Source organism: Diadema antillarum, unplaced genomic scaffold, assembly GCF_040938485.1.
Source record: "Diadema antillarum isolate AM-2024a unplaced genomic scaffold, OU_Dant_1.0 scf00000182, whole genome shotgun sequence".
NCBI classification, from domain to species: Eukaryota; Metazoa; Echinodermata; class Echinoidea; order Diadematoida; family Diadematidae; genus Diadema; species Diadema antillarum.
This window is the reverse complement of record NW_027271071.1, coordinates 233,443-259,242: the sequence shown is the minus strand read 5'-3', so window position 1 is coordinate 259,242 and position 25,800 is coordinate 233,443. Positions and strand designations below refer to the sequence as shown.

Sequence of the window (25,800 nt, the reverse complement as noted above, 5' to 3'; positions counted from 1 at the left end):
AAGCGTGAAGTTTCTAGGGTTTTAGATGTTCTCTGGTGCTATTTAAGGCTTATTTTTTTCAACATACGATAGCAATAAGTAAGAAATCCTTTCCATCGGGAGACACAGAGCCAGGGCGGGAGAAATCAAATCTCAAACGGGAGAACGGGAGATTTTGCAAAAATGGGCTTTCGGCGGGAGATCTCCCGTCGAAAACGGGAGGGTTGGAGTCTCTGTTCTTTGACCACTGAAGCAAATCAAATGGGATTTTCTGTAAGATGTGGGCAATGAGTAGTTTCATACCCTGAAATTGTGTTTAGATTGATGCACTACTTTTAAAGATATCACTGCGGAGGGTCCCATTGTACTTTTTTTTTTGGGGGGGGGGGGGGGACATACGCTACAAGAATCAAGTCTTGTCTTCAATCCAACATTTGTTGAGTTTAAAAGATTTTTTTGTATCTTTTTTTAATGAGCTATCAATTTGAAACTCGACAAAATGCAACAACTTACATAACTGTTTTCCTCATGTGTTGAACAGTATGATGTACAATGTAATGTGTGTACCAGGTACAAATGTACGTACTTGATACAGTACACTGTACACAGTGTACATTGTATGTGCTGTAGTGCATACATTAAACATATGTACATGTCTGCTATTAGAATCCAATTGAAATTAAAGTCTCCGCCCCCTTTTTTTTTTCTATCATTCTTTGTTGAAACTGAAATCATGAAATTCATGACTCTTTGAGAGTTAAATCACACAATCTGAACTAGAATGAGAGACACGTGAATAGTGGCATTATCTCAAATAATATCAAAGTTTGGACAGCACTTGATTGAAACGAACAAGTGTATACACTTCTGAAAGGCTCTTCCAAGTCTTATTATAATGGTATTTCAACTCTTAAGGGATTATAGGAACAATAGTACTCGACCTTAGGCCAAGTCACGCATGAGAGACATGTGTACACACGTCTGAATATAAACTAAAAAGCAAACATTGAAAGTATAAAATGTCCAAGGACATTATACAATAGCAGAGTGAAAATAAAAAGTTAATTTGTTAATGGGTAATTCCATGAAGTTGGGGCACAAAGTGTTACATTTTAGCATAACTCAATACTAATTATGCTATACATTTATTGTTTATAGGCTTTACATTTGTATTGAGACCATACATTTTCCTGGAAATTTTGTGCCATTTAGACTCAATTTTGATGAAGTTATCTTAAAAAAATGTAGCGGTGTCCTGTAGCATCGTGACGTGTCCATGTAGCATCGTGATAGTTCAACTCTGGTCCTAAAAGACAAATTAATGCAATTAGCTTGACCAAAATTTGATATAATATGCATAATTACTAGATTAGTCAGATAGCTAAATATCTTAACTTTCATATCCACAGTTTTACTTTTACAAGAAAATTACACAATTTGTCACTATGCTACGCGGTGTCCACCAAATGTAACAAAAAAGGACACCGCGTAGCATCGTGATACATTTTGTAATTTTCTTTTAAAATTAAAACTGTGTACAGGAAATTTGAGATATTTTGCTATCTGACTAATCTAGTAAATATGCATATTGCATCAAATTTTGGTCAAGCTAATTGCCATAATTTGTCTCTTAGGACCAAATTTTAAAATATCACGATGCTACATGGACACGTCCCGATGCTACAGGACACCGTTACATATTGTTTAATAACTTCATCATAATTGAGTCTGAATGGCACAAAATTTCCAGGAAAATGTGTGGCCTCAATGCAAATGTAAAGCCTACAAACAATAAATGTATAGCATCATTAATATTGAGTTATGCTGAAATGTATTTTTCAAATATCACGATGCTACATGGACACTGCCCCAACTTCATGGAATTACCCTAATCTATTTACACAATCCCAACTTGCTGGAAACTTGAAACTGATTCCGAAAATGGTATACACTCTGCATCAAATGCTATGTCTGCATGGCAGCAAAAATACATGACTGAACAGATTCAACTTTCTAGTCTTTTATAGATTCTAGTTTTTTACAGAAAAAATACTTTTCACTACAAAACATTCAAAGAGGCCATTATTTGATCAACCACAATCTTATATGGTAAAATATTGCTTTAAAGGACAAGTTCACCTTCATAAACATAAGGGTTGAGAGAATGCAGCAATATTAGTGGAACACATCAGTGAAAGTTTGAGGAAAATTGGACAATCGATGCAAAAGTTATGCATTTTTAAAATGTGTGTGTTGGAACTGCTGGAGGAGGAGACTACTACAGCTTGTGATGTCATATGAGTACAACAGTATAAAGAAAATGTAAAGAAAATTCAACATATTTTCAATCTTTTCGCATAATAAAAGAGCATTTGACTTGCCTCTTTCTAAAGGCAGGGGGAATAATATTACCTATAGCATAAAATTTTAATCAGATTTTCAAATTGATAACACCCAATATGATTGACCAGTCTAAATGCTACTTCAGGGTCTTAAAATATAACATCTTAGCTCTATTTTGCAGAAAACCCCAGTCAATTTGGTTAAGCGGTCACAGAGATATCACTGTAGATTGTTGTAAAGCATGTCATGAGTCTGAATCTTCCAATTTTAGCACTTTGATGCTCTTGTGTGTGAATACAATAGACAGAACTTGGAGGGAAGAGATTCCAGACATCCTCTACAAAATTGATCATTGTTCTTTCAGAGACTCCAACCCCAAGCACCTTCTGATCTGGAGATTCTCCCGCCCGAAGCCCCTAGCAAACGGGAGACTCCAAGTTGATGTGTGGGAAGCGTGAAGTTTCTAGGGTTTTAGATGTTCTCTGGTGCTATTTAAGGCTTATTTTTTTCAACATACGATAGCAATAAGTAAGAAATCCTTTCCATCGGGAGACACAGAGCCAGGGCGGGAGAAATCAAATCTCAAACGGGAGAACGGGAGATTTTGCAAAAATGGGCTTTCGGCGGGAGATCTCCCGTCGAAAACGGGAGGGTTGGAGTCTCTGTTCTTTGACCACTGAAGCAAATCAAATGGGATTTTCTGTAAGATGTGGGCAATGAGTAGTTTCATACCCTGAAATTGTGTTTAGATTGATGCACTACTTTTAAAGATATCACTGCGGAGGGTCCCATTGTACTTTTTTTTTTGGGGGGGGGGGGACATACGCTACAAGAATCAAGTCTTGTCTTCAATCCAACATTTGTTGAGTTTAAAAGATTTTTTTGTATCTTTTTTTAATGAGCTATCAATTTGAAACTCGACAAAATGCAACAACTTACATAACTGTTTTCCTCATGTGTTGAACAGTATGATGTACAATGTAATGTGTGTACCAGGTACAAATGTACGTACTTGATACAGTACACTGTACACAGTGTACATTGTATGTGCTGTAGTGCATACATTAAACATATGTACATGTCTGCTATTAGAATCCAATTGAAATTAAAGTCTCCGCCCCCTTTTTTTTTTCTATCATTCTTTGTTGAAACTGAAATCATGAAATTCATGACTCTTTGAGAGTTAAATCACACAATCTGAACTAGAATGAGAGACACGTGAATAGTGGCATTATCTCAAATAATATCAAAGTTTGGACAGCACTTGATTGAAACGAACAAGTGTATACACTTCTGAAAGGCTCTTCCAAGTCTTATTATAATGGTATTTCAACTCTTAAGGGATTATAGGAACAATAGTACTCGACCTTAGGCCAAGTCACGCATGAGAGACATGTGTACACACGTCTGAATATAAACTAAAAAGCAAACATTGAAAGTATAAAATGTCCAAGGACATTATACAATAGCAGAGTGAAAATAAAAAGTTAATTTGTTAATGGGTAATTCCATGAAGTTGGGGCACAAAGTGTTACATTTTAGCATAACTCAATACTAATTATGCTATACATTTATTGTTTATAGGCTTTACATTTGTATTGAGACCATACATTTTCCTGGAAATTTTGTGCCATTTAGACTCAATTTTGATGAAGTTATCTTAAAAAAATGTAGCGGTGTCCTGTAGCATCGTGACGTGTCCATGTAGCATCGTGATAGTTCAACTCTGGTCCTAAAAGACAAATTAATGCAATTAGCTTGACCAAAATTTGATATAATATGCATAATTACTAGATTAGTCAGATAGCTAAATATCTTAACTTTCATATCCACAGTTTTACTTTTACAAGAAAATTACACAATTTGTCACTATGCTACGCGGTGTCCACCAAATGTAACAAAAAAGGACACCGCGTAGCATCGTGATACATTTTGTAATTTTCTTTTAAAATTAAAACTGTGTACAGGAAATTTGAGATATTTTGCTATCTGACTAATCTAGTAAATATGCATATTGCATCAAATTTTGGTCAAGCTAATTGCCATAATTTGTCTCTTAGGACCAAATTTTAAAATATCACGATGCTACATGGACACGTCCCGATGCTACAGGACACCGTTACATATTGTTTAATAACTTCATCATAATTGAGTCTGAATGGCACAAAATTTCCAGGAAAATGTGTGGCCTCAATGCAAATGTAAAGCCTACAAACAATAAATGTATAGCATCATTAATATTGAGTTATGCTGAAATGTATTTTTCAAATATCACGATGCTACATGGACACTGCCCCAACTTCATGGAATTACCCTAATCTATTTACACAATCCCAACTTGCTGGAAACTTGAAACTGATTCCGAAAATGGTATACACTCTGCATCAAATGCTATGTCTGCATGGCAGCAAAAATACATGACTGAACAGATTCAACTTTCTAGTCTTTTATAGATTCTAGTTTTTTACAGAAAAAATACTTTTCACTACAAAACATTCAAAGAGGCCATTATTTGATCAACCACAATCTTATATGGTAAAATATTGCTTTAAAGGACAAGTTCACCTTCATAAACATAAGGGTTGAGAGAATGCAGCAATATTAGTGGAACACATCAGTGAAAGTTTGAGGAAAATTGGACAATCGATGCAAAAGTTATGCATTTTTAAAATGTGTGTGTTGGAACTGCTGGAGGAGGAGACTACTACAGCTTGTGATGTCATATGAGTACAACAGTATAAAGAAAATGTAAAGAAAATTCAACATATTTTCAATCTTTTCGCATAATAAAAGAGCATTTGACTTGCCTCTTTCTAAAGGCAGGGGGAATAATATTACCTATAGCATATGTCGGAAACGAGTCAAGGGAATGTGTACTTTTCTCAAAAGATGAAATTTTGTGAAATTCTCTTTATATTTTCCTTATATTGTTGTACGCATACATGTGACATCGTACACTGCAGTAGTCTTCTCATCCAGCGGTTACTGCACAAAACGTCAAAAATTCATAACTTTTGAACGGATTGTCCGATTTTCTTCAAACTTTCAATGATGAGTTCTACTAATATTGCTACATTTTCTCAATCCTTGTTTATGAAGGTGAACTTGTCCTTTAAGAAAAAAATCCATGGTGATCAATTTATACCAAAGACATGCTGAAGGAAGGAAAGCTGATGTAGACACAACACTTATTATATTTACAGAAATATATGACAAACCTTTATTAGGCTTACATATCTAACTGCAAGGCATATTTTACATTCTCCACAGTCACCCGCATTTGTCAAGAAAGTTTCAATAGCATGATTTTCTTTCAAGGGTGACTGTATTAGCGCACTAAAGAAATGGCCAGTACTCGTACGGGTGTTATACCGGTAGGCAATATACCCATAAATATATACACACATACTGTACACATACAGACAGATGTAAGCACAATACTGCCCTGGACCTATCAGAAACTTTCATTCCTGTACTAGCAGTGCACACAGCTCACGGCAGCGGCAGCTGGGTCACCTACTTGTTGTTCACTAGCTACAGGTATCATGCTAGTCACATCAAATGCCTAATCAGCTGGTATACACCATTCTATGGTAGGAGTTAGACTGTGTAAAGTTTCTCACTCCACCACAGAGGCGTGTAATCAATAAACTTGCTTTAGCACGCTTTAAATCAATCAATACCTACCAAGGGTACCGTACTTGGACTTGTTGAGAGCTGCCTGCCACCAAGTCATAACATTTCAGTCAGGTAGAAGTAGCAAGGCCAATGTTGTGCTAAATGTTGACCTCTGCCTACTCACTTTCCCCCTTTGAAGGTCAAACCGTCTAAAAGTAACCTTCACTCCAGACCAGAGCTACAATTAGTTCTCTCATACCTCCTATTGGCTCCACTAAAGAATCACTGGGCACTGTAGTCTCCCTTCGGCCACTGGGGATTGAGATGGCTGTGGTTAGCACTGTATGTAAATGCCCTGTGTGCAGTCTCTTGTTCAGCTACTGCATAGTACAATGGGATAATTTGAGCACCTATTCACGGAGCCTAGTTCACATTGCAGCAAAAAGAGTTCCATGTGAATTCCACAGACAGTGCCTGATGCTATGCATGAATGGGTTCACATGATGGGAGAATTCCCCCGTCCTCCAAGCACCTCTTTTCAATTATCTCTAACCCCTTTCCCAGCTGCAAACACTCGCACATCTATACAAAGACACACACTCTCTTTCATACACACGCACATAAACACACACATACACACCTGTACACTAGTTGTCATGAAAGTCTTGAAAAGTGCATCCAATGCTAAACAAATCTGGGACTGCTCTCCATATCTTTCTATATGAACAAATATTCAAGAACTCCTATTCCTTGAGTACAAATAAATGATTCAGATGTTACAAACAAATTTTCATGAATCCTATCAAAACTTCAAATTTTGCAGTCAAATAAGAAGATTCTGAATGACTGGAGTACAACCTAATGATGAGAATGCAGCAGCTTCTATCAAAATTAATCATGCAAATCATTTATAAATATTGTGTTTTTCATTAAGATTCTTGTATCAAACATTTAAAAAATGTAACATAAAAATCGAACTATTCAAGATTTTACATATTCCATAGAAAAGCAATAAATAGACACTCATAAACTACTTTGCATTATGTTACATGAGATGACCATGACATAGCCTTTAGGAGTTTACCCAATGAAGCCACAAATCTTAACAGAATTTTCTTTAGACATGAAAAAAACTAATGGATTGAGAAATGTGTTCTTTACATGAAGTTTGGATGTGTTACCACTTGAGGAGGTTTTATCATGGAGTCCAACTGGCTGTAATTATTCAAACAGTTGTCAGATTTCTATTGATGTACCAAAGAATTCCACAGGTGCACTTGTGCCTTTGATGATCGATGTTCCAAGCCGCCGTCTTGCTGAGCAATCTGAAGATTCATTTTGAACGTTATCATAATGTTGGCCATATTTTGCTTATTTATTTACTAAATGAAATGAAATTTCACTTAGTAATAAAGCATGTAAAACAAAAGTCAATTCCGTTCAGAAATTTGCGCAAAAGAGTAATTCAGAGCTGTATTATGTGAAAATGTTTAAAACTGTACCATCCTGGAAAGCTGGTTTTATCACTTTTTGACTTAAATTCCCCAAATGAAACTAACATGTAATAATCTTCAAGTATAATTCTTTATTGATAGATATATCAGATTAGTGCCCGCGTATGCCCAGTCAAGTAATTTTCATCTTCATTTCAGCATTTTTTCCTCAATTTCTGTTCGCGCATCCTCGTGTCTGTACCACCTAGCTTTTATAAGAAGGGATAGCGAAAAGTAATTACCATAACAAAGACTTCCTCTGAAAGTGGCTGGTGATTATGCAATGAGACACGACTCAATTGTCTTCGTATTGGCGCGGCAGATCCTGTTTGGCACACGCTTCAAATATTTTTGAGCGGCGGCTTCGAACATAGATCAAAGGGAATAACTCTATTGTTACTCCATCTCTTCAACTTCCTTGGTGTTACGTACTAACCTAACATTGACTTCCATGCTAGCAATGATGATTTTCACCAAAAAAAAAGGCAGTATCTACTAATTCATTGACCAAATTTATTCATTATCAATTCATCTCATCTTATTTGCATAAATGTGACTATCATAAATATCTGTGAAAACATGAGGCAATTCAAAATTCCATGTTTGCCCTCAAATTTCAATGAAACTTCTAGTGTTCTGTGTGATTGATTTTACTCTCTTCATTGAAGTCAGTTTCGGTTTGGAGTAGACTTGCACTTTGAAGACTAAACATGACCTGCCACAAGAGGGCACTATACTGATATTCATGAAACAAGTTACTGGTGTAGATTTGTGTTTTTTCAGTCTGGGACAGTCACAGAATGTCAGGTTATAAGGGAGAAAGAGCTAGTAAGCAAATATCATCAAATTTTATAAATACTTTCAATGCACAAACCAATTCAGTGACATATTGCTTTGCTCAACCATCTGTGAGCATGATACCCTGAAATTCAACAAATCTCTATAAATTCAATAAACATTACACTGTAGGCCAAACTATTTCTTCCACTCTCTTTTCCAAACAACTAACTAAAACACAGGGTGGAATTTTTCAGAAAATTCATGGAAACACTTCAAATATGAAGCAAATCTTTGGTTTTTACATCAAATGTATAAACATGCTTTGAAAAAAAAAACTACCAGCAAGATTCTGAGGTTCATATCATATGTTATGATGATAAATCCATAAAAATATTTAGCACAGCCCCAACATACGTAATTGTATTCATGGCTATTTGTCTCACATCCACCCATCCATGATTTAGTGTTTTGCATACAGTACATGGTGTGCAGCATGTACTGTAAAAGTGGATATTTTCACGCAACTAATTTTTCGCGCTTGGCCGTGTCAGAAGACTTTCGCGTGTTTTTAATTCCGCGGAATCAAGACATCAAGTACTGGAACATATGGCATGCAAAAATATTTGCATACTTTTATTTTCGCGCTAGCTTCTTGTTGCACGAAATGCGCGAAAATTTCCACTTTTACAGTAGTTACAATTTTGTCACATAATATTATGAGTTTGTCAACATTATTCAGAATCAAGATGGAAATTTCACGAAATAATCCCTCCAACACAAATTTGGATTGAATTCAGACAAAATTTTGATAATGGGATATTGTGCAGTATTTCTATGATGTTCACAGGTTGACCTGATACTTGCAAAATGAACAGCTTGAGAACACATGGTCTCCCATTCACGACATTTATATGCACTGCAGATTATTCCCCAGGAGGGAAGTCACCCCAAACTTTTCTTTTTTAATTGTCTTTTTATTGAGCAATCAAACAAGATCATGCACATGTACATATGAAATTCAAAAAGATTAAAAACAAAATCAACAAATTCCCATAAGAGAGTAAATAAGCAAATTGACATAACATTTATAACAATAAAGTGGCAAAATCAGAGTTAGTACAGAATCATTTTCTTATTCTCCTGAGAAGGGATAACATTTTTTTTTTTTTTTTCATTCTGGTTCTCGAAAGCGTAAATTCAACCACTTGTAAAATTGCCTTGCAAGCCCCAAGTCACAAAATATCATACATGTGAATTATACCAGTAAAAGGGTGTAGTTTCACTAAGAGCGCTGCTTCTGTGGAAAGACAATTAAAATCAATCTAGCTCAGGTTGAAGATCACCTTATGCTGTACATCATAAGCACATGCTACTGTGACATTCATTTTCCTTCCTCAAAATGATAGGTGATATGTGATCCTGCATCACAAAACCAACAAAAAGTCACCAGACATGGATTTTTAGTAAAGAGCAGATTCTGAAAGAGCAGACTTAAAGCTTTAAAATGATGTATGACTCCATTCAAATGGACCCTCCAAACCTATCCATGGAAAGAAAGTAAACAGTCCTGAAAAATGTGAACTGAGAAAAGAGGCTCTGAAGTACAGGGTCTATTCAAGCATTTAATCTTTACCAAGCCGCACTAGCTGAGCGATGAATGGGACAAAGAACAGGATGCAAACCACCGGAGTAACAACAATGAAGAGATTATCAGATTAAACTGAAATTGAGCATACTTTTTATTAACATATTCTGTCCATGATTAATGCTAACTTTCAAAGCAGTAGCATCATCCTTTCCACAGTTATAAGAGTTGAAAGTGAAGAGTGTGCGCAGGGTGTTTAAATGAAAAGGGGACTCTATCAGACACACCTAATCAAGTGTTCAGGAAAAACTGTTCAAAACACAATATCCTAGTTCATGTATGATTCCAAACTTTAACATAATATACAAGAAGACTTGGTCTTTCAGAAAATATGAAAAACACAAGATTGGCTAGGTTGACCAATTTCACCTATTTTCAGTCCTCATATAAAATTAATGCATGGTCATAGATAACAATATTGTCTTTCTTTCCCCTAAGAATCAATCACCCGCCATCTTTCTGCTCCTTCGATAAACCGAATCCTCCTTGTTATACTAATTGCATCAGAATGTTGAAAACAAGGTGAAAGCAGAAAATAAGCATGATAAACACTCTCCAGACAGCAATGGTAAATTATTCAAAACTAACTGATGCAGTGCTCACAGGATAAGTGGGAACTGGTTTTAATAGCAGGAACAATGTTTAAGAGTAACAATACTGCAAAGGATTAAGAGTTCCTCGTGTTATTTTCACCTCTTATAATCAGAGCCATAACCCACTTAACTGGGGCATATTTCAGCTAAAACACTTCCATTTTCCCTTCTTAGTATCCAGAAATAATAACTATAATCCAGAAAAACAATTACAAAGAATATACTTCTTTGCCTAAAGTGTTATTTGCTGACCAAGTCAAATTATATTTTGCTCACAGTGTAGTGCAAAAAGTTGCTGTTGGGCAATGGGACAAAGTTTGTTTAGGATGGCATTGTGCTGTGAATCATAAAAAGTGCTATCAGCTTCGACTCACATTTGCATTTCAGTTGATGCAGGGTTCGGAGACGGAACCAGCTTCCTGGAGAACCATCTTTCTGGTAGACGTAGTGAGTTACCTTTCCCATGTGAGGTGATTTACATGGGTCAATACCAGGCACAATTAGAGGGGGAGCCCTGCTTTACTGGAAGACAGGCTTGATTTCAGATGACTCTCAGTTAAGCAGGAGCCAATGTACTGATGACTTTAACCTTCCACACAATCTCATGATTTCTCTTAGGAAGACTGTCATTATCAAAAGTTAGCTAGACATGACAATGGTGATCTTAAAGATGAACTCAAAGTTTAAACTTTGATGATTAGCTTGTAGTTTAGCCCAATGAAGACCTATCTGTAAGATTAGTCGATGTAATTAAGACTTTTAAGTCTGCAAAAATTCTTCTGGCGCTCTATTCATGAGCCGCGCGATGGGGTTCCTACTTGTATATCGTCGCTGGGGCGACAAGACCTCGTATCTACAAAATGTCAAATGTTCAGGAGAGCCAAAAAACATGGCGGCCAAAGCACTGTGGCGAATGGGAAAGCCTTTCCTTTGACATGCCGTGGTGGCTTCATTTTTGGAGTAAGACGGTTGGGATTTGGACAGGACATCACTTAACCCATTATTTCACAATTAATCCAAAAAAGTCATTTTCACCAAAATTGCAGATACAAGGTCTTGTCACCCCAGCGACGAGATGTATATTAGAGTTATATGCACACTTGACCTCTCCATGAACCCCATTCCCCTTTAGCGTCCATGTCAACCTCAAGAACATACTGTAAAATACAGCATATGTGCATGCAGTATACCACTGTATCGTTGCACACTTGCACACAAACAGATTTGCTGTGTGTATGATTCCTCCCTGTTCTGTGCTTCAATCGCATGGGACTCTTGCTCGAAACCTAAATCCTAAAGATTGATGTTAGGATGCTCATTGTGGTCAAAGGGATGACCTCTCACACTGTATACGTAATCAGCTCTCATTGATGATTAGCCTACATATGAATGTAACTATGGTGACTTGACTAGAGCGATATTAAAGGTAAAGTGTGTTTTGCATTGCACAACTAAAACCTGGGATGGTCTGAGAGTATTGAATGTCCCTACTCTCCATCACATTAAATAGCTGTCACATAGATAGGCAAGCTCACAATCAAAGCCTGCCATTACTACTGCCTGTGTCTACTGCCTCATTAAAGGGTAGATCCCATCATGATTGGACACAATCGGATATACCAGCAGCAAAATGGCAAAACATGAGATAAAGTGTCACTATTTATTGCATATTGCAACTAAACTTAACACCAGCAAGATGGGAAGCAGTCTATTATAATGCAGTCCAAGCTCGTGCTGTGCGAGTCTCGAACTAAATTCACGTAGCTGGCTCCATGGACTCCATGTAAACAGTATCTTGGAATGCATGTAATAGACTGCATTCCATCTGGCAGTCAAACATTCCAAGGGCTACAAAACTTGCTTTTGTTAGAGCTTGTGTTGAATGGTATACAAATAATGAATGTTTATGAGTGAAATGGACAGAATATTTCATGAGGTGAAAGATGAAATGATCCATTCAACTCGGCTGTGCTTCGTTGAATGGATCAAAGATTTCATCTTTCACCGAATGAAATATTCAGTCCATTGCACGAATGAAAAACATTTATTATTTGTTTTATATAACGCCTAAAATAGATCAGTGTCACCTGATGTTTTATTAATTTAGAAACAAGAGAATATCTGAGATCGTGAGAGTGCTCACTGAGCGCTTGACGCTAGCAGTCTGGCAAGCGTGCTGTCGCATACACACACTGCAAACGCAAGCGTTTTACACGCGTAGTGTGCAGGGCTCTCAGCGAGCGTGCAATGGAGCAAATCGTACGGATCCAAGATTGCACGGTAAATGGAGCCACAATTGCATGGATGATGACGTCACAGTGAAATGGGCCGAATGATCAATGTCAAACAACCAATCAAATGACAAGGATCTCTTCAAGCATTTATATAAATAATCTTAAATGGATCTAAACATGGACCATGCAAAAGGTCCTGCAGGACTGGCTTGATAGCACATAAACCAATCTTCCTATGAGAGTGTAGAATACAGTTAAGCCAGATATTTTCACATGCATGAGATTCCGAATCTTGGGGGGGAAGCCTAAATTTCCAAAAGTAAAATGCATGTGTATGCATGAAAGTGTTTTTTCTACACAATGAATTGAATACCAGTGGTGATATGCCAAAGTTTTATGCTGCACAAAAGGCCGTCTGCTCTAAGTCGTCAAAGTTTCATGCTGCAATATTTCTGGTTTACCAGTCGCAGTTAGAGAGAGCACAAAATGTACGAAGAGATCTATGGAGATATTCCACCCATTTCTTCTATTGTAGCTTGCCATGGAGCATGACTTGCTGGTTACTTCTTCTGTGTTCAGGAACAAATCATATCTAATGTTATTTCCTTGGTGATCTATCACTTGGTCTACTCTCACTTCGTCTGAAGCCATTTAGTCTCAACCCACATGGTCTAATCCTGTTTCGTCTACAACCAGTTTGTCTAATGATCATTTAGTCCAATTGCCACTTAGCCTCATTACCGGTTGGTCTACTCCAGATGGCTATGCCCACTTAATTTAATACCAACAATTTATTAGACAAAATGGAAAAAAAAATCCAAGGAGTTAAAATTGCAAATAGACCATCTGGTTATTAGACAAAATGATAATTAGCCAAACTAGACATTAAAACAAGTGAGGACTAGACCAAACGGGCATTAGACGAAATTGATAGTAGACCAAATGAGGTTAGCCGTAGTGGTGTAAGACAAACTTGGAAGTAGACCATCCGATTAGACCGGAGGCAATAAACCATTTCCCTGAGACTACCCTTCCCACACAGAGGTAGAAGACCTCTGATCCAAATCGAATGTATTGCACAAGATATTGGGCATTAAATAGTCAACATGTAAACATTGACGATGAACAGAGATATTTTGGCAAGGGATTGGGTACCTGATCTCGCATGTGTCCATCACGTAGTAGCAATATCAGTCATGCCATTTCAAAAGTGATACTGCACACAGCTCTTTAGCCCGAATTCATGATGGCAGTTTAAATTTAGACCATGGTTTATGCAAATTTTCATATTGCACACAGCTCTTTAGCCTAAATTCACAAAGGTGGTTTAAATTTAGATCATGGTTTATGCTAATTTCTTCTGCATAAATGTGTGCGACAGACTGCGTACACCAACAGACATCCAACAACAATTGCTCGTTGATACACGCATGTCAAAGGTACACCTATCTCACGCTTGTTTTAGTCCATGGACTAAAATTAAACTTTGGTCTAAATCTAAACCACATTCATGAATACAGTCCTTTATGTGCAGTAAGAGCCAGAATGAATAAAACTGAAACTTATTCATTTCTCTTAAAGAAAGATTTTGTTGAGGATATGGAGAGCAGTATTCACCTGGACAATGTCATAACACTGGTATCATCAAAGAGATTTTTCTCCTCTCCACTACTAGAGTGTGAACTATACAATGGTGTCTGAGATTTCATAGGGGCTGCCATTACCCACTTAGTAATGGCGGATTTTTTTGCGAAGTGAAGTAACATTTGTACAGCACGTATTTGAACTTTTGAACTTTTACACAAGTACGCACTTCTAGATTTCGCTGCTCCTCGGTTGCTCGTTTGCTAGCGTGTTAGCATGAGGGTGAGCCTACTGCCTTGTTGTCATCCAGTGCTCCCCTTGCGCTCACAAAACAATAGTACAGGGCGTATGAAGAGTCCGCATTCTAGTGCTTACTGGGGAAAAGCTCTTTGGGTGTCATATATCATTTACACAACTAAGGTAATACCAGGCATACTAATTCTTTATTTTTGAATCAAGTATCAAAAGCACATGCCCTGCAGCAACTTCTATTGCAAGTAAACCACTTCTGGTAACAACCACAGAAATCTGCTGTCCCCGGATTTCCATGACTGTCATCATGATTGTGTTGTGTAACAAACTTGAGGTTTTACACTGTAAATCTATACAAAAATGATGATAATAATGATAATATCTATTGTTATTGGCCCAAATTAGCCCCATAATCATTATAGGGCTAATCTGAACGGTCCAGCCCCACCGTTTGTTTTACGTCTTTTACTGGATTCACTGGTTTTACTGGATGAATATATGAGATCATTTGATTCTTATTTTGATATGTCACAGCAAAACACACAAGCATGTGCGGGCACACACACACACGAAGATAGAATGTGAAAAGTGTGTTGACTCTTACCTGTGTGGCCAGGATCGACATTGCGTTGAGAAGCAGCCATCCCCTGTCATGCATGAGGAACTCAACCAGAGCGGCCTGCGGGGGCTGTGGGGTCAGCTGGCTGGAGAGGGCACTGTCCAGCGTCTGGTTGAAGTCGGCCGAACTCTGGGTGGATATCTCCTTGACGGCAGTCATGAATTCCCGGGCTAGGATGTTGAAGGCGCTGTGAACATCATTGCTGTCGGGATACAGGGCACAAGGAATGTATATATGAAAATTACTGTATTTGCATTATTATCATCATTATTGTTATCATTATCATCATCATTATTATTATTATTATGATCATGAGGACTATAATATGATCATTAATATTTTATTATTATTATTATTATTATTATTATTATTATTATTATTATTATCATCATCATCATCATCATCATCATCATCATTATCATTATCATTATCATTATCATTATTATAATTATCATTATTATTATCATTATCATTGTCATCATCATCATCATTATTATTATTATTATTATTATTATTATTATTATTATTATCATCATCATCATCACTGCTGTCATGTCATTTTTACTATCATTGTCATTACTATTATGATTATGATCATTATTGTTATTTTATAACTTTTTTGTGTCGAAGACCACATCTGCCATAAAAATCAAACACATACTCCATTAGTTAGATGTAATGAAAGCTGCTTTCTACTTATGTTTACTGGCCCTCGAAATGAAGTGGGTGATGAAACAATGACGTAAAATCTCTCATCACTTACATCATTGCACATGGTGTCACTCAAGGACGACTAAAAATAGTACATCATAAATCCTTGAGTACTTAATACACAATTTTTTAATGAGAATATAAACTAAGCACAAGGAAACACACACACACACACACACACACACACAAAACATATGAGTGATCATATATGTCATGTTATACACATTTCGTTTAGCTTTATCTATAAATAAATACAAATATAATACAACCCTCACTTGGGGAAAAAAAAAAAACAAACGTACTTCATGTGGTGTTCTACATAACAGTGTATAACCTGGCATAAAATTAGTAATTTGGTCTGGAATGTCTTGCTGATAGCAGTGCGGGCAAGTTAGAATACACACTCATTCAGCAAACACCTCTCAGTTTCCTCCATCAAGCCAGTTATTTAAACCAGAAAAACCAAACAAACATTAAAGAAAAAGCCTTTGCTGATTAGTTATTAAGTCGCACCTTATACATTTGGTAACTTTGAGTTACATAATCAACGGCGGAGAGGAATGAAGGTAGGCTAGGATGGTGAGGCTGAAGGTTATGTATACTTAAGATAAGGAGAGAACTCCGGATGTACAAGTGGGATTCACACTGAGGTGAATTAGAGAGATACAAATCTCCAGATTCTTGCCTGTGTGGACATAAAAGTCCCACCAAATACTGTAAAACACGATATTTTCGCGGCATGAAATTTTCGTGAATTGGAGCTGACAGCCTTTTTCGCAGCCTGAAATTTTCACGACTCTAACATTATTCAATGCGTAGTGTGTAGTATAAACAAGAACTTTCGTATGCATTTTAATTTCACGAATCTTGGTTCTTGCAAAATTCGCTAAATTAAAATGCATGTGAACATTCCTCGTTTTACAGTAGTGCAATGTGCATCGCGATCCAAATCTCAAGAAATCTTGTGATTACTTTGGAATTATTGCAATAATTTGACATATAGCGTGACAATTCGCATTGCAATGAGTGTGTGTATACCGAAGCAAAAGAATCTTGAGATCTTTTATCCCATCATTCAAAACATGGATGATTGAACAGAGCACTAACATAAAGGCAAGGGCCATCATTTCGGTATATTTCGGGCATGTGCAGTTTGGTCGACAAATCATCACTATCGGCAATTAGTGTGATGTTTCTGTCAGTCCAAAACGGGCCCCCAAAAAATCTTGTTATCCTGCTATTTTGTTGGTGAGAATGCAACCACTGTGAAATAGCCTGGAATGAAGTAAACCCACAAAAGATAAAATCTGCTATGTCCTTGTTATACCTCTCATCTACCTGTTATATGTAATGAGCAGGCATAGGATATGACACATCGAACAAAATCATAAACTGATAAAAATCTAAAATGCCATCTTCTTTCTGAAGAGTACTTCTTTCACTTCAAAAACTCAAATCTATTACGAAACAGTGAAGGATAATGTACTCAAGTCAATGATAAGCCATGATAACAGTGGGTCAAATAAGTGTCAAGTACTACCCACTGAAATCTGAATTCATTTACATTCCTCTTTTCTAGAATAAAAAACAAAATTGAATCCATGTTTGCCAAATGCAGCCAAAAGTACTTGGCCTTTGGTTTACAAACAACAATGTTCTTACTCTCGCAAGAAGTCAATCGTAGAAGTATTACAAAAGTGATAAACAGGCTTCACACCTTAAAGTAGACTTACAAGAGGATAATTTCATCTCTCCTCTATGAACTTTTGAAACTTCCATTGTATTCAGAATTCTCCCCCCCCCCCCCCCCTCCCATGACTTACCAAAAGTTAAAGAGGTCCTCGGAATCGATAGATGCATTTCTTGACATGACGATGAGATGATGTAGAAAGTCCTCCAGATAATTCATCTTTTTCTGCACAGAGATATAACAAAGTGACACTTTTGAACACTTCATACCATCACTTCAAAGAGCAACATAAAAAGGAAAACATGACTTTGTCCAGCATGCATTTTACTTATTTTGTTTGAATGCACTTGTAGTATTCTTTTCCCTGTGATTTGATGGTAGTAAGCAATATTTGTTTACTTGTATCTGTTTGAACAGCCTCGTGACTTTAAAAGTATCAATCATTTTTTTTTTTTTTTTTTGCACATAATGTGGAAGAGGTTCTGAAATGGCAGCCATTTGGCAACATTGACTTGTGATGTCACAAATGACATACATTCCATGCAAGGCCAATGTGTAACCATCCAAAGATAAATCTGCAAATCCTGTTTTTCAGCACATTTGAAATTGAAGTATCTCTAGAAATTCAAAGAAAAAAAAAGAGAAATTCATATTCAAACAAACTGAATCATAAGATAAATAAAAAAAGAAATGATTTATTTGAAATGTTTGCAGAATTTTACAAACTGTCAGCACTTATTCTACACTGTATACTTTGCCCATTTTCAACCCTACTGAGAGACATATAAATCCTGTATCTGATCTCCATCAGAATGCAGCGACCTAACTTCTTATCACACAAGATAGGGTCAAGAGCCTTGATTGATACATGTAAAAAACTGGTTAATGTCAACAATAAACAATCATAGCTCTATCTTAAAAGTTCATTGACCTTGGTGCTTCAGGGCTGAGTTAAGGTCAGATAAACCCATAGAGTCACACAAATGGAAGTAGATAAGTCACAGAATACATGTATTGGGCTTCACTCTGACAGATAAGCAAACTCATACAATCTTAAAATCCTTGTTCATAAATAATTTCAAAGAGGCAAGTACACATTCCTACCTGCAAGACATTTGACATCAGTTTCATTTAGGGTGAAAGAAGGTGCAATCTTTAGCACTGAGCCAATCAAATTACTACTGTAAAACGAGGAATTTTCGCGTGCATTTTAATTTCGCAAATTTCGCGAGCGCCAAGATTCGCAAAATTAAAATGCACGCGAAAGTTCTTGTCTACACTGTATGCATTGAATGACAGTGGCAGTTCGCGAAAATTTAATGCCGCAAAAAAGGCCGTCGGCTCCAATTCGCGAAAAATTCATGCCGCGAATATATCATGTTTTACAGTATTTCTGGCAATTCAATTTCTTAAATGTAGTGGATTTTGAAAAAAACAAAAACATTAGGGAAATTGTGCTGCATCTTATCATTGAAAAGGTCCCTGTTTCCTGATTGCCCTTGCTCTTGGAATAATAGCTCGTCTCATTGTAGTGCCTGATAGAAAGACCACAATACTTAAAATTTCACAGGTGCCACTCTGGTTGAAATGAGAACTGCAGATATGCCTAAGGGCAACGCAAATCATATTTCTCCAACTTGCCCAAACAGGTGTATGGGAAAGGACCCATACTATGTATAGGCAAGAGTTAATTTAATCTACTTGCCCCAAAGTGAGTTAAAGTTGGGCAAGTGGGCAAGTGGGCTAGTAGCATACTGTGACCGTGATAAAACACCTGGGTGCTTGCAAAGGAGAGATGAAGCCGTCATGCCACATTTACCATGATAGTTCTCTACGCTGTATCAAAACTTGACTCACGTTGACGGAGTGGTTTGGAACCAGCACTGTGGCGAGATTGCAATTTAATGACTGTTTTCATGTGAAACCCTGACAGGTCTCTCCTGCCTAATAGCCCATGCATCTTCAAGGTCCAACAACACATTCATTTTCACTGCAATTTCTTGAAAATACAATTTTAACATCATTATATCCCCATTACTAATATCACGACTGATGCCTTCACAAATGGCTTGTGACATTGGTTTCAAGAGCGATGCCCTAAACTGAATTTTTTTGGGGGAAAACATCTTGGATTACTCTTTATGACTTTGTTTGCATGTACAAATCTGCATATTGTGCAGACAAAATGAATACAAATGATTATTCTTCTGAGGTCTATGATATACTTTCAGTTGTCAGAGATCACACAGCACTCAAAGTGAGGGCACACTAACTGGCTAGCCTTTTCCAAGTACATTTGCAGTTTGGTTATGTATAAATCTACTCCCATCTGGCACTGCCATAATTCTTCTAAACCAGTCAGTAAAGAACCCATTATCGACAAACATCTGGCAGGGTAAAATAGAGTCAGTGAGCACTAGGTGGGTGTATGATGATGACACGGGGTCACAAAATGCTCGTTAGGTGGATGACTTTTGTGATGATTTTACCTCAGCCTGTGTGTCGGGACTGCAAGTGGTGTATCGATCCCACCGCACCTTCAGGTTGTGGTGTATCTTTCTTCTGGCCTCCATCGCTGATTATGTCCCCAATCAACCTTTCATGGAAAGCTGCTACAGTATATCTGCACTTAAACCTGGACATGTGAAAAAAAACCCAACAACAACAAATGAGATGGATTATAATTCAATTTGCCATTATCAAAATTGTTCAGCCTCTTTCCAACTGAAACACATCAACTTGAATCATGACTGAGGTCAGAAAGGATATCTAAAAATATATGCCAACATCAGATGTGATTCAGACTTAAAAAGATAATCAAATTTATGTATATAGAGATTTATAAATATAATATATATTATATACATGTATACATACATATTTACATATGACTTAAATTCACTCATTCAGTCTGTCTGTTTGAATGTTATATCTTGACAAAAATACTTCGAACTTCGATGATAAATCAGCTTAAAAGAGGAAAAACCATACTTAACACCAGCTACAAATGATATCAATTTGGTGGCAAGAACATAAAGATTGAATAATATCACTATGAACAGTGAAGAAAAAAGTCAGTGATGTGTTACTAGAGACTAACCCTGGTATATACATTGATTACCACTGAAGTATCAAATGAACAAGATAATGTAAATGCATCAAGCTAACTTTTACTGCAATTATGCATCCACATTCATGGAAATAGAAATATTCAAATACAGCACTGATATTACTGGTGATGGTATTCTTCAAATACGGTCAAACATCAGGGGAGACGAAAATAAAGTGGATGTTATAGACAGATGGTCACAATACACAGGGTCTTAAACATTGCTTGTCTCTTCCAGAAATATAAACATACCGGTATATTTCGAGGTTATATACAGCAGGCAGTTGCTACAGACAGGTGGTCACTACGGCAGGTTTGACTGTCTGTACATGAAATGTGTTAGAGAGCTGTACCAAGGTTGGCAAAATTGGTCACTTTACTTCATAAAGAAAGGGCACTTTAATATATTTTGTCAAAATTCGAATCTCTTTTTTCATTTTTTAATAAATGGGCACCATATTCAACATACATCATAGCAAAATCCTATCATTTCATTAAACAAAAAATTGAATGGGATAAGCAAAATATACCACAGAGCTTCTTGAATATACTCACAATTCCCACAGTACGCCATACTGTCTGTTCCTTCACCATGTGGCAAGCGATAAATATCCTGCCAAACGCAGTGATGAGGGCAAATGCGGTCTGCACCTGATCGACTCTCGTCTAATTAGTGCTGATCGTTCACCTTCAATGTAGCATCACCAGATCATCTGTGATTTTGGTCTATCCTAGGCCATGGACTACACACAGCATCTGCTGGCCCTGCAGGAACACGCACAAAAAGAGTAAACACTGACATTGCAAAATGCCAACGCAAGCAGGTACACAAATAAAACCTGGGTATGCAGGTAGAAGGCAAAGCGTGATTTTATCCTATATCCCGAGTCAACATATACCTTGAGCAAAGTCCATGTTACAATTGTATGATCTCAGGATATCATGAGAGCAGATTTGGCTCTGTTGAGGGGGTGAGTGGGTGAGTGGGCGCTGGCATGAGGGACATAGAGTGGGGTGGGAGGAGGGATGATAGAATTGGGATAGGGGGCGGGGAGAAGAGTGAGGAAGGTGGAAACTGGAAGGGGTGAGGGAGAGAGAAGGGTTGGAGTATGAAGAGAGAGAGGGGTGGGTGGTAAAGAGGTGATGTGGTAGAAAGGGTAGAGTGGGAAGGAGGGTGAGGGGGTGAGACAGGTTAAAGGGACGTTATAGTACTGGTTGAGATGAGGATTCAGCTTTTAACTTTTTGCGAGACACTTGGAAACCACAAATGAAATGTTAAAAACCACATGATTCTAAGAGGAATTCAGATTTCACTTGATGAATATCAGTTTTTAAATGGCTGGGATACCCAAAAGCAAAGTAAAACAAAGCAATTCTAATAAAAGATGGATCCCACCTTTTATTAGGATCACTTTGTTTTGGATATCTCAGCCATTTCAAAACCAATATTCATTAAATAAACTTTGATTCCTCTTAGAATTATGTGCTCTCTCATATTTCACTGTTTCTCATTGTCTCTCTCAAAACAGTTGGAAACCTGAAGCCCCATCTTAGCCAAAACTATATCATTTCTTTAAGGGTGATAAGTGTGAGGGGATAGAAAGAGTGGAATGGGAAGGGTGGAGTGGGGAGGGTAGAATGGGAAGGGTAGGGTGGTATGAATTGAACAGAAATGGTGAATGAGAAGGGTGAGGGGTAAAAAGGGTGAGTAGAAGAGAAGAGTGGAGTCAGAAGGGTCATGAGGAAAGGATGACATGGTGGAAAGGGTAAATGGTGGAAGATAAGGAGTGGGACTGGTAAGGAGGTGGACAGGGTGCGGGGTTGGAAGGGTAAGGAGCTTAGAATGACAAGGGGTATGGAGGGTAGGGTAGTGGAAAGGGCGACATGTTGGGAAAAGGGTAGAATATGAAGGGTGGGGGAGGAAGGGTTCATAGGATGAAGGATGGAGAAGTCAGCAAGATTGGAAAGGGTAAGAAAAGTAGAAAGCATTGAGGAGAAAAGAAGAGTGAGGTGCTGAGTAGTGCTGGGGGAGGAGTGTGAAAGAGAGTTGGAAGGGTAAGGAGAGAGGGTAGGAGAAGGAGGATACCAAGAATGACTGAGAGGTTAGAATGGAGAGAGTATCAGGATGACACTGGGAATGATTGGTGTAAGAGTGAGACAACTCTATCCCTGTGAGTGTGAAACTGAACAGTCTATGGAAGTGAGTCTGCCAGGGTTAGTGACTGAAAACATACATGTTTCATGATGAGACATGGAACAGCTGTCCCAGTTTTAATGATCAGAAATCTACAGCTATCACTCAATATGGAATACCTACAATAATGAGATAACATTATCAGCCACAGCAAGATCTAAATACAAAGTTGGAAAGGCCTTGCTTACCATCACGTCTGCAATGTTAAAATCAAAACATGAGACCCTCATGACACACATTTCTTCACTATTCCTTTCTTGCGCAATCAAGCTTCAACCAATCAGGGAAGACTTGACATACTTTGGTATGTAGTTCCTGCTCTCTATTACCTATCAGTCAATAGTGGGATTACAGAGTTCAAGTTGCTGGCAAAGACTCAAGCCTCGCTGAGAGAAGGTCATGGTTTTGGGTATGGAAGTGATCAAACCCTGGGATAATGTGTACAGAAAATAATAACAACATAAAACAGATTGGTGTAATCTGTGCCTCTGCCATTGAGTATGTAAACAAATAGAGCAACATGCCTTGATAGCAAACAGTGACTGAGTTCATAGATTCAAAACTCTTCAAACAGTGTTGCGTCTCCTGGACGGTGACACGACATTTGCTCCTGTGACAATTGCTCCGTCTCCGGTCTTATTCTCTCTGACCTGAGAACTTAGGGCTAGGGTTAGGGCTGTGATTTGTAGGGTTGGCGGTGCTTGTCTGCAGAATTTATCTTTGGCTTTAAAGAGCGTGCATGATGTTTCATAGGAGCACTTGTTGCAGGAGCAAATGTCATGGGACCCTCCTGGACAAGGGCCTCTTAGTGGGTTCCTATGTATCTACATGTGTATATTTCTTGGAACAGAAATGACTCGTGGAAGGATGTGATATACCTATATAAAGTAGATACAAATGTACAACCTAAATACCCAACAAAGAAAGATCTTGAGTTGACAGGTGTACTATTGAGTATGTCCAGGTATGATCAAGTTTGAAGGAGTCAATGTATCAGGTCAAACATCTAGGTCAGGATGCATTGAGACTTCAATTGGATTTGTGAAATTCAGAAGGCTGATGTCAAAGTTCTTCTGATGTTTTACAATTTCTTCTTGAACTCGGCAAAAATGTGACAAATCCAAAGAAAAATGTTAACTTGGGGAGGGTAATCAATTCGTGTGATGCAAATAGATCTGGGGTCACAGTAAAAAGTGAAACTTAGCAATGTAATACATGAAAACACTATGATATTCTACCAACTTTGGAAGCAGGCTAAAACATAAACAAGCAATTCATGTCAGTTCCATATTGTTCAGAATGTCTGTAGTAAGGCATCACAGATCACCTATCTCAGTTCAGCAAAAGAAAGAGTAATCATAATTTGATTCTCTTTCAAATCTGTCATATTGAACATTCATTCAAGCAGCTTGTTTCTGAATTATTTTCACATTTTAGATAGTTCTATTCATGTGCAGAGTAAACCTTCTTTAGACAAAGCATCTCCACCAATTATTTGTCCAGCTCCTGTTTGAACAATTGAAAAACCAATCACTGATCATGTGATCATACACACACCATTATAGTCACAATGTACAGGCACTACATTCAAGACACTGTGTTATCTTCGATAAAAGAAAGTTCACTTTGACATGTTCATTAATAAACTAACAGAAATCACAGAATCACCAGTCTACAAGTTTATCTCTGGCGATCAGTGGTATTTTTCCTTTAATATCATACATGTACAGCCAGGGGGTGCCAAATAGCTATACTATGTACCTGAACTTTGGATTAAAACAAAAGCATGCATGGTTCCACTGAGAAAAAACAACAGGTGAAAACAAAGTCCAATCAAGATAATGTATTTAGCAATGAACTTACTAATATGTAGAGCATATACTAGTAAACAGGGGTGGTGTGAGTACAAGCATGTAAACCCATGATAACAGAGAGTTTGAAGGTGATAACACTGACACTGCAAAAGTGGACATTCTGGCAAATGGTGTGGAATTTTTTGCACATTTTGCCCAACATGAAACTAGTGCGAAAATATAAGTATTTGGATATCTTTATGTGTGATTTGTAATTCAGAATTGTATCTCCTTGATTTTACAGAATTAAACACACACAAAATTCATTTTACCTGGCTAAGCAAGAAACATACTCTTGCAAACATTACTTTACAGTATGCTAGCAATCACTGCAGAACAAGTCAAAAGAAAGAGCATGAACACCCAAACACACACCCACACAGCACAAACAATGCACAGTATAAACAGACACAACATGTACTACATAAACAAAAGAGCTCATAGCTCTTTCAAATGACAGTCTGACTAACAACAGATTTTCGAAGTCACATACTTTATAATGCAACGATAATGAGATGGAAAGACATCTCGGGCATCAAATAGAAATAAATGACAACCGATCCAGTGAATGAGTACTCCTTGCTAAATAATATGCTAAGAACTTTGAACTTAGTTTCAATGGATGCTACTCTCATAATGCAGCTTGCCAGTAACAAGAGAAATGTGTGACTATTGTGCATGGAAAAAAAGGGACATTCACAGTTTTTGCAGATGAAACATAATAAATGCTGTGCCTTTCTATGTCATAATGATGACAGCACTTACCACTGGACTCAAGTTGCAACTAAACCTATGAGACAGTGAACTAACTCTACTTCAATCTTTTTGCCATTTTGAATTACAGTGTATAACCCCTTTTCTGTTGAGTGTGTGCAAACTGTTAATGATTTCATTTTTTTGTGTGTGTGTCTTAGTGACTCCACTCGAGAAAATTAATGGTGTTAGTTTTTTACATGTTCACTATGACACAGATTATTTCTTACGATAATAATCATACCTTTGTCTTTTAGTGTGTACCGGGCTGTTCGAGCAACATCAAGGTCACATTTAAATGAAAGGTATTACCTATAGGAACCAACAAGACACCACAGTGCTTGACATCG

The 25,800-nt window shown here is 37.4% G+C and overlaps 1 protein-coding gene across 1 annotated transcript in view; it reads right to left on the bottom strand.

The window, feature by feature from the left end:
• Positions 1 to 25,800, bottom strand: part of LOC139723169 (lysosomal-trafficking regulator-like) — a 151,709-nt gene that overhangs the window by 117,979 nt on the left and 7,930 nt on the right. Inside the window, exons 2-5 of the mRNA XM_071634430.1 lie at positions 21,206 to 21,415; positions 20,031 to 20,176; positions 17,675 to 17,766; positions 15,126 to 15,342 (exon numbers count right to left, since the gene is read on the bottom strand). Of these exons, the coding sequence (XP_071490531.1) occupies positions 15,126 to 15,342; positions 17,675 to 17,766; positions 20,031 to 20,114 (393 nt within the window). The 5' untranslated portion in view covers positions 20,115 to 20,176; positions 21,206 to 21,415. The remainder of the gene's footprint in view (positions 1 to 15,125; positions 15,343 to 17,674; positions 17,767 to 20,030; positions 20,177 to 21,205; positions 21,416 to 25,800) is intronic.